General features: G+C 44.5%; 1 protein-coding gene across 3 annotated transcripts in view; it reads left to right on the forward strand.

Annotated features, from left to right (window-relative positions):
* DLK1 (delta like non-canonical Notch ligand 1) overlaps positions 1-9978 on the forward strand; it is a 45498-nt gene that overhangs the window by 32068 nt on the left and 3452 nt on the right. For all 3 annotated transcript variants that reach the window (XM_018558436.1, XM_018558438.1, XM_018558437.1), the window contains exons 3-4: positions 881-941; positions 2146-2276. In XM_018558436.1, coding sequence (XP_018413938.1) covers positions 881-941; positions 2146-2276 — 192 coding nt within the window. The remainder of the gene's footprint in view (positions 1-880; positions 942-2145; positions 2277-9978) is intronic.

The following is a 9978-nucleotide window of genomic DNA, read 5'->3' on the forward strand; positions in this document are numbered from 1 at the left end:
GGGGTGTTATCGATTCATTTATCACAACTGGGGCAGACAGAATCTGGAGCAGTCGCCCATAGTGACTACTCAGTTTGTTTAGTTGAAAATGAAAGATAGAAGCCGATTGTCTACAATGGACAGCTGCTCCAGACTGTCTGCCCCAGTTTTGATAAACTCTCCTTGCTGTGTTTTTGGTCTACAACAGGAAATTAGGAGCGGAGTGCATTTCCGGCAGATCAACAGAGATTTCTCTTTGCTTGCATCATCTTTATGGGGATAAAACACTAGTAAATGAGCATGTATTGCAGATGTGTACAGCATATGTTTTTTTATTTTGCCTTGACATACTTGACTGACTTCACACGTGTTGCAGTTAAATGCGTGTTTTTACAGCAATGTGCAGTAAATGCATTACATTCTGTGCAGTGCCATTCATTTAGCATGGCACCCCAGGGCACAGCTACAAGAACCAGACAACTGTGATGTGCATGCCTGGTTTGTGTGCTGCGTAAACAGAATGCTGCAGGGACATTTTATTTCATTCATTGCTTTGCATTCTAAATGCATGGGCTGCCTTGGAGCAAGGCATGTTAAAGGTGCAAAACAGATGCACAACTAAGACGTGGTCAGGGGCAGGTTTTATCCTGTCAGCAGAGGGAAGAATTTATGAATGAAGCCAGACTCATTGTAAAACAGGCTTACTGCTCCTGTTTAGCACTGCAGGGACAGAATTGATAAATATCCTTCTGCAGATTTAAGTGAATTTTGTATAAAGCTCTCTATGAATACCCGATTGTTGTTAACTGCAGAATAAAATTCGGGAAGTGCTGTGGTGCGCTCATAAGAGATAGGCAGAGAGAACATAGATGATGCTGATGGTTTGATGTGTTTCTTGCAGGTGTCTGCAGGCAGGGCTGCCATCCTGAAAACGGGTTTTGTGAGAGTCCCGGGGAATGCAGGTAAAGTACTACGTAGATGCCTACAAGGGCACTCCCAAAATGTTAAAAGGTCACATCATAAGCAGCAACTAGAGTCAGAGAGAGGTGCCTGGGACCCGCCAGAGGAAATATATATTAAGACCTACTCTCTCTCTCAATAGTCAGACAAACAGGGAACATAGGGGTGTACTTTAAATTGTTCTTACACTTGGCACGGTTGCCCGAGCCAAATTGTCCCCTTCCCCCTCCTGCTCTGCACTCACTCTGTGCTGTCCCCAAGCACACTTATGCCATCTGTACCTTTATTACCCTAATGGGCACAAGTGGATCTAACTCAGGGGTGGACAAAATAATATCGAATTCAGGAGCCAGACGGTCCAATCCTGGAGCCAGCAGGATTTTTTTTCTCTTTTTAGGAGTGGAGTAGAGAAAACCTCAAAAGTTAGGTGCCAACTGTAATTTTCAAGAAGCATTGGCCACCTGGCTCCTGGAATTTGTCCAGCTCTAATCTACTCCAGTGTTCAAGTTCCATGTGGTTCTGTCCATTCGGTTAGCCATCACACATATGCATACTGCGATAGCAGTGGCATATCCATGGTATGGCACATGCCCTGGGCTCCACTTGAAGGGGGAGGCACCACTCCGTGGCTCTGCAGTTTCGACAGCTGACTTTTTTCTCTCCCCACCCCTCTCCCCGCCTGGCTCATAGTAACCAGAACAGGTGGGGAGATGTGTATGTGGGTGGGATGCTGGCCAGAGCATCCCAAGTTGCTAAGAGCCAGCTGGGGAGATGTGCATGGCCCTTACACATCTCCCCGCCAGGGCTTAGCAACCTGGGACTCTCTGCCTGGCGTCCATCCACAACTCCTGGCAACCATCACTGGTTGCCAGGAGCTAGGCGGGATGCTGGGGGTGCAGTTTGTTGTATATTTGCCTCTGTCTGCCAGAGTCCTACTGAACCATGCTCAGTCAAACATGCTCGGACATGGTACATACACCCCAGTGTGGATACACCCTCAATCTACTGGTCATGGTTAACAGGGGTGGACTAAGGATAAGCAGAATGATTTAATCCAATTTGCTTTCCCCAAATTACGGTAGCTTTTATTAAACATCCTTAACTGTAACAAAGTGTTAAGGAACATATTTTATACATGAATTTACCGAACAAATGTATCAATAAGGAATATGTTGAATCTTTATTTCTCCCCCCCACTTTTTGCAGATGTCGCCCCGGGTGGAAAGGACAATTTTGTGACCAGTGCGTCCCATTTCCCGGCTGTCTTCACGGCAGCTGCATCAAACCCTGGCAGTGTATCTGCGTAGAAGGATGGGTCGGCAGCCACTGCAACATTGGTTTGTATCAGTGATCATTACACGAGCTAAATGTACATTTTTAAACATGAAAACACACTTAAAACTCCAAAACATTGTATATAGTTTCTGAAAGCAGAGGACCTATAGAATAAGCATGATGGTTGCAAATTCTCATGTTTCACCATTTTAGCGCAACTAATTTATCAAATCTGTATTTTCAGCAAAAAAAATACATAAAAACTTCAGGGCTTGCAAACATAATAAAATCTCCACATTCTCTGTAAATCATAACTTGAGGCTGAGTTGAGCAAATAGATACTAACGGTGTTATTCACAAAGGGGTGAAGAGTTTGGAGAAGGCAGGAGAAGTGAACAATCTAGGCCAATATAGGTGATTTGGAAAAGTTCTCTAATTCATATCACTTTCCATGTCAGCTATGTTGTCCTAGATTGTTCACTTCTCCTGACTTCTCCAAACTCTTCACCCTTTTGTGACTAACCCTGTAAATATGTGTGAAGATTTAAAAATTGCGTGTAGCCGCCAATACTATGGTACCTGAAATTTCCTATAGGTGATGCTGGCTAATGGCTGTAGGTTTATTCTTCTCACTATAGCATGTGCAGTAAAACCTGAAATGTTATATAGCTGTGTGTACCATATGCATATGTGTATGTGTATGTGTATGCCTGTGGGGGGGAGCGGTGGGGGGGGGGGGCGTAAAAGAGGGGGGGAAGCGGTGGGGGGGGGGGGGATTAAAGTTTTAAATTATTAAAAGACCGTTTTAATTTTTTCCCCTTAAAGTGACATTAAACCCTCAGATGTTTTCCATGGTTGTTTCCCTTCTCTTTGCTGCTCTTCCTTTTAAATCCGTATCTCTTCTCATGCTGGGCAGAACTTCTGTTTTGCAGTAGACTGCCTTGTCTATGAAATGGATACATGGTGTCTGTGTGAAGGTTCACAACCTGAGCCAGCACTACAGGAAGAGGCACTTAGCTGCAAAGGGAAGTTCTCCCCAAGCATGAGAAGAGATAAGGATTTAAAAGGAAGAGCAGCAAAGAGAAGAGAAATTACCATGGATTACAGTAAGGCACACATTACAGTATTGGTTTATGTTAAAAAATCTGAGGGTTTAATGTCACTTTAACTTTATTGCTATGACAAAGCCTATGTGATAGCAGGGTGACAGGTACTCTTTTTACGGAGGTATCTCTCAGACCCACAATGCCTCCTTTTAGCTGAATACAGTCTGTACTCAGTCAATTGTTTTTCCGGCTGCAATCAGTTCTATACGAGAACCCGAAGCTGGCTCTTCTATAGAAAGTAGCAGCCATGAGTATGATTACATCCCAATACTGCCCTAATTCTTGCGACGGCGGCAGGAAAAGGGTTAATGAAAACATAAATGCAATAGCATTTCTCGTTTCATAAAAGATCCTCACATAATGGCTTTTACCGCTCTCAGTACTCTATCTAAATACATTCTTTACTCCCCAGACAACTAATGTACTTCTTACTTATGAACAATGGGCTTGCCTGTTCCAGGGCTGAGCGGCTCACATTGTAAATGGAAGAATTTGAACTGCTGGAGTCAGCCGAACACATTTTTATAGCTGGAGCGGGGTCAGATCCAAGCTTTACCTGAGCTGCTGATCTATGGCGAAGAATTTGATGAATCCTAATAACACCCAACACTAGAGCTTAAAGAGGATCTAACATCTGCCATACTCATGCGGCTTCCAGCGATGCGACGACTTCAAGATCCCTCACCGGCGCAGATATCTTAACCTGTTTTACCAGGTTGGGTATCTTCAGCTGTCTTGATTGGCCAGCCAGGGATAAAGCATGTACATGGGGGGAGCCAGTTAATCCCCATGCAAAGTCATACTGAGAATGTAAACTAAGCTGCGCATGTGTAGCCTTGTGTACATTCTAAACAAGTTTGCGAGCAGAAAGGTAAGGAGATTTGTTTGGAGATGTGACCACCAGTATTGTCTGTGATCTCCCTGCAGATGGCGTTTACTTATTACTGGCTTACCATGCTTTGTTCTGTAAGTCTCGGCATTGAGGCGGCCATCTTGGTAGAGGCAGGGCTTTACGTCCTCATGTCAGAGCCTCCAACAAGGAGAACCATGAGCAGCACAGCAATGACATCACCAAATCTCCTGACTCTAGCAGTCAGAGGAACAGTGTCTTAGATTTTACACTTCAGATAGACTTGGGCACCCTCATATACCAAAGATACGCACCTTATAGGAGGAATTCTCTAGGGTACTGAATACAAAGTACTAAGGGCCCCTGTTTAACAGTCTAAACAAGCACTGCATACCGTTACAATATGATGCAAAAGCAAACAAAATAATACCTTTACCTACCCTGACTGAACCAAAGCCCCCTTCATTTGTGTCTCACACACTCCCCTTCCCAGACACTGCAGGTCACAATGGGAGGGTTTCAGCAACAGAGGCAGTGCTGTCAATCCAGAAATTAGTGGGCAGGACTAGGTGTTGCCAGGTACTGATTGACAAGGTACAGCCTTGTGAATCTGCAATGACAATGCTGTTAGCCACGCCCTCTGTAATATTTCAGCCCACTGTAGTGCAAGCAGGTACAGGCCTATATGAAAGCAACAACTATGCTCTGAATTCAGGAGCATGGGAGCATCAATGCCACCCAATCACAATTCGACTTAAGCCCCTGAAAACCCTTCATGCTAAACCCCCTACCTGAAGACACTTCATGCTAAACCCCTCCCTGAAGACCCTTCATGCTAAACCCCTCCCCTGAAGAGCTTCCATGCCAAACCACTCATGGCAACAAATGGCAGCTCACAGATTTCACTCATGACAGGTAACACGGGCAGATCAGAAGCTTCTCTACTACAATAATACATCAATTAATAAAAAAGATCTTCGCCAGTGATGATGCGGAAAAAAAAAAGGTGATAAAGAGCTACTAAAGCAATAAAATTATATCTGATAGAATACAAAATATACATGCAATAATGTGCCGAGCTGAAGAAACAATCACAAATAAACAGTGAAATATACAACAATGATTATAGGCTGAACCCAAACCACATACCATACACAGTGAAATAAAGTCCAAAAAGAATCAAACGATGCAGCGCAGATAACGAATCCAAACAATGCGATGCAACGCGTACAAACAACATGAGCAGTCCTCTGAAGCAGACTTTATAGTGTGCAGGACAACAGACTCTTTGATAATCCTTCACCTCCACCAAGTGAATGCACAAATTACAAAAGGAATGCTCACCTGGGTCTGTGAACCCACAGAGTAGGTCTCAAGCTGGTTTTCACTTCTTAGGAGGGGGAGGGAGGCCTGTAGTACCAGAGTAAAATAGATTCTTTTAGGTCGTAGATACGTTCATACGCTGTCCAATGAGACGGTTTCTGAAGGATTATCAAACAGTCTGTGTACCATACACCTTTTATGGCCAATCATTTGCATATAAGCCCTTAAGGGGACCTTCATTTTCGAACGTTTGACCCCCATTGACTTGTATTGCGTTCGAGTTCGTATTCGGACTTTTCGGCCGTTCGAATACGAACCGAACACTGGGGTGTTCGGCCCATCACTAATCTATATTGCAATAATGCATATTATAACGTGTGTCATAACATATACTATGGTGTAAATGAGCCCTAAAACCCCATTCCATAAAATACATCCTAGTGCCTATCCCCAGGGCAGGGGCACATGTTTTATTCATCAAGCTGCATTAGCATAAAGAACCCATTCACACCCATGAGTTGCAGTAACGTGTTAAAATGTGCACAGCTCTATATGTACTGCAATTCATTGTGAATGGCACCCCCAGCACACAGTTCTGGTGCATTTAAAAAAAGGTGCGTGCCTGTTGATTGGTCCATTAAGGTGCACCTGCAGCCCATTTATTATGTTAATACACTGCGAATGACTGTAGTGTGAATGGGCCATTAAGGCACCTTGAAGTGCACTTATTTTTGACTACGAAGCCACTTCAGCATGCCTAATCACAGGGCTGGACAAATCCCGGTAGCCAGGAAACCTACATTCCTTAAAAATTACAGCTGGTGTCTAACTTTTGAATGGAGCCGGCTCCTGAACAAAAAACACTGGATCCTGAAATCCATATTAAATTTGTCCATTAGGTTCTTTTGCAGCTTAAAGTGTCAAGTCACTGCACTGATGTAATATACAATTCCTGCTTCCATCAAAGCCTTTTCACATTTTTCATTAAGTTAGATCAGTAACTTTGTCTCATTGGTCTGAGGACCCATTCACACCAGGGCGGCAGCGTTTCAGAGCGATCTTTGAAAGGGTGTTTTTTAGTGGTTTTTTAAATCACGTTTCAGCGCTGAAACGCAATTAAAAATGGCCAAGAATGCGCTGATCAGCGCGTTTCAATTGAAATCTATATGGTAGCTCAGGGAGCATTTGGGGAGGCCCTTGCATGAGCGGTCCCCATAAGAATGTATGGGATTGTTAAAAAAAAATCAGCGCGCCCAAAACGTCCTGGTATGAACGGGCCTGAGAGTTTCAAGCTAATGAAATGTAGCTGCCCCACTATTGTATCCATTTGAAACTGCCTGTCTATGGTAAAGCCCTCCAATAGTACACATTCATATATACATTGTAAATTCTGAGCAGAATTTCCACCAGCATTAAGAATGTCACATGCAAAAGCAGAGGAGGGACATGGAAATGGATGCAAAGTTACCCACATGGGTCATGTGATTCTTTAGTGCTTATGACATTATTATTATTAAGTGTTCAGGTATTCCACATCCTCAGTTACACTCCAAGCACTGACATAGTGCAAATGGTAAATGAAGACTTAACTTTTAGATATACAGAAGCCAAGCCAGGCAGAGGAGATGATAATGAATGTACAGGAGCCACACTGACAGCAGAGTCATATGAGCTGTGCAATTATGGAGGTAGAAGCTGCAGGTGGGGAAGACACACAGGTGAGACATTAAAGGAGAACTATGAGTTAAGTGCTTTTCACTCACCTCATAGTTCTTGCCGACCTGTGGCAATGAGACTGTCATAGGTCGGCTCAGTAGATCGGGAGGTGAGCGAACACATACCGGCGTTCGCTCACCTCTCGATCCTGTCACAGCTCACTGCCGTGACAGGGGAGGGGCGGGGTTCCCCCCCCTCCGCCCCCCCCGCGCGCACATCTCACTGCCGTGACAGGGGAGGGGCTGGATTCCCCCCTCTCCGCTCCGCCAGCGCTGACTGGCGGAACGGACGGGGGTGGGGGCGGGTACAGCTGGCTCTGCCTCTAGATAGGCAGAGCCAGCTGTCAGTCACGCAGCTGGGCGGATCCAGACATAATTGTCGGGATCCGCTTCAGCTGCGGCGTCTCAGTATACCGTGAGCTGTAGCTCGCAGTATACTGAGCCTAGGGTGACGGGAGGACGCTAGTTTGTGTCCTCCCGTTACCCTAAGGAGAACTATGGGGAAAAGCCCTGACCCCGTAGTTCTCCTTTAAGCATGAGCAGGAAGATGGACTTGAAGTAGATGTGACCCGGATCACTAAAATACCATAACATGATAAGGTGCCCATACACCTTGTGGCTGTCGTATGATTTTCGTACAGCAGCCCCATCCTGCCCCGACCATCGCACAGCTCAATTAGCGGTCTTTAGCAGAGATCACCTGGACGAATTTCGTTAATCGACTGCATGGATTTTCGTCTGCGCATGAGCAGTGTTAATCGTGCAAATTTTGACGTAAGGAAACGCCACCAACTTGGGGAAAAACGTACGATTAGACAGAAGCTTTCTAACCTGCTGGAAAGACAAAAGTCGTTACGATATGTACAGTATTTGCGGTTGTACACTGCCCATCAACCTTACGAATATCGGACGAAATCGCAAACGAAATTCGGCCAATATTCGTAGGGTGTATGGGCACCTTTAGCTCTGGTTTACACCTGTGCATGCATGGCAGCACGTGCACGGATGTGCGGGTTTTATGTTCGTTAAGGTAAGGCGCACCTGGGCAACCCACTTATTCATTGCAATAGGCTGACCAATGTGGGACAATCGTAGCGAAGAAGTGTGTGCAAAAAAATTAAATAATTCATGGTACTTTTGTACCATGTGATTTTTGCATGCCATGCAACAATGCAGCTACTTTGGCAGGCACATTTGAGGTGACTTTAAGAAGGCATGACACTGCAGCAAGTCTGCCATAAAACACATGCGTTTTCATGCACGTTGCCCCTGAACCAGGGTTTAAAGTAATTTTTTTAATTCTGCAGCTAATAATCCCTGGTGATCCTGCCCATGCCATCCTATTTCAGATACTTCCTGTTATGAAGTCATAACACTCTGTGCCTGTCTCATACCTGTATTGTCACCCTGTCGCATGCGGTGTGCCAGCATGCATCATGCTGCCCTGAGCATTATTATTTTTTATTTCTTTTTGTACTGTGTTGGTGTGTTCTGGAATGCACTGAGGTGCCATTCCAACTAATGTGAGCACAATGCACTACAGCTGGTTGAACATACACATACATTATTACTGCACTTTGTGCACAACTGGGGCAGGCCCATGGGGTAGGCAGAAGAGGCAACTGCCTTGGGTGCTTCAGTCGGCAGGACAGTTGCAAAAGAGGCAGAATCTGTAACCTATGCTGCTGAAGTAGTCCTTATGAGAGGGAGGGGACACACTTATTTGCCTATTTGCCCTGGGTGCGAAATTCTAAATCAAAAAGAAATTAGAACTTCTACATGGATCAGTGCCTCATGGGATTAAACAAAATGCACCTGCAGCATTTTTGTCAGTGAACAGCACCAAAATGCAAGCTAAGTGCACTATGATACGCTGTACTGCAGGTGTGTTGGCAGTTGCCCTGCGGCCACATCAAGTTTGTGTCCTATTGGGGTGCCCTAAGACAGGATTTTATCAATATATGTAGAGTGCCTCCCTTCTAAGCCTGATGCATCTAGTATTATTTTAAGGACAGTCTTTCACTTTAAATACCTTTTTTTATGTTTTGTGCATTCATCTGACAAATGAAAGGCAACAGCCCCCCCTGGTGCACAGACAGGATAATACAGCTTTGCGTTCTCAACAGGTCACATTGACTTTCATGGTTACTTATTATCTCCCTTCTCCAGAAATATTCCCTGGTGTTAAGATTGGTCTTTGGAGTTATGCAAATGTCCTTGTAACCATTACGGATCAGCTTTTAGAGCTCTATCCGTCTTATGATACACCATGGGTGCCATTCTCAGCAAATGCATATGAGATATGAATGTGTATAGTTTAAATGCGGGTATATAAAATGTATCACTGCTACCCAAAATAATTTTGTCATTTACTGTTATTAAAAATAACCCTTTTATCTGCTGTGATTTTCTAACCCCCCCCCAACCATTCCTGTGATTGGTTCACTGCCTCTTGCCCAAAACTGCACAGAACTTGAGGTTGAAGCAAACCTTGCACAAAGATGTAGGGTCAACTTAATGCATTAGGCCCTCACACCCCCATGTTAAAATTCCACATTCCGCCTGTAAACAACACATGCAAAGAAAAGTTAGAAATTATACCGCCATTCATAATGTATTGATGCAGCGGCCGCTCTGCATCCTTGAGGACCACCCACTGTTGAAGATGATCAGTTTATGAAGTGGACCCTGCATGTCACGTAAGCAGCCAGTACATTTCTGGAAAAGTATTGAGTATATAAAAAATAAGCCTATCATACACACTGAGGGA

This window comes from Nanorana parkeri, unplaced genomic scaffold (assembly GCF_000935625.1).
Source record: "Nanorana parkeri isolate BGI_ZX_2015 unplaced genomic scaffold, ASM93562v1 scaffold339, whole genome shotgun sequence".
Lineage (NCBI taxonomy): Eukaryota > Metazoa > Chordata > Amphibia > Anura > Dicroglossidae > Nanorana > Nanorana parkeri.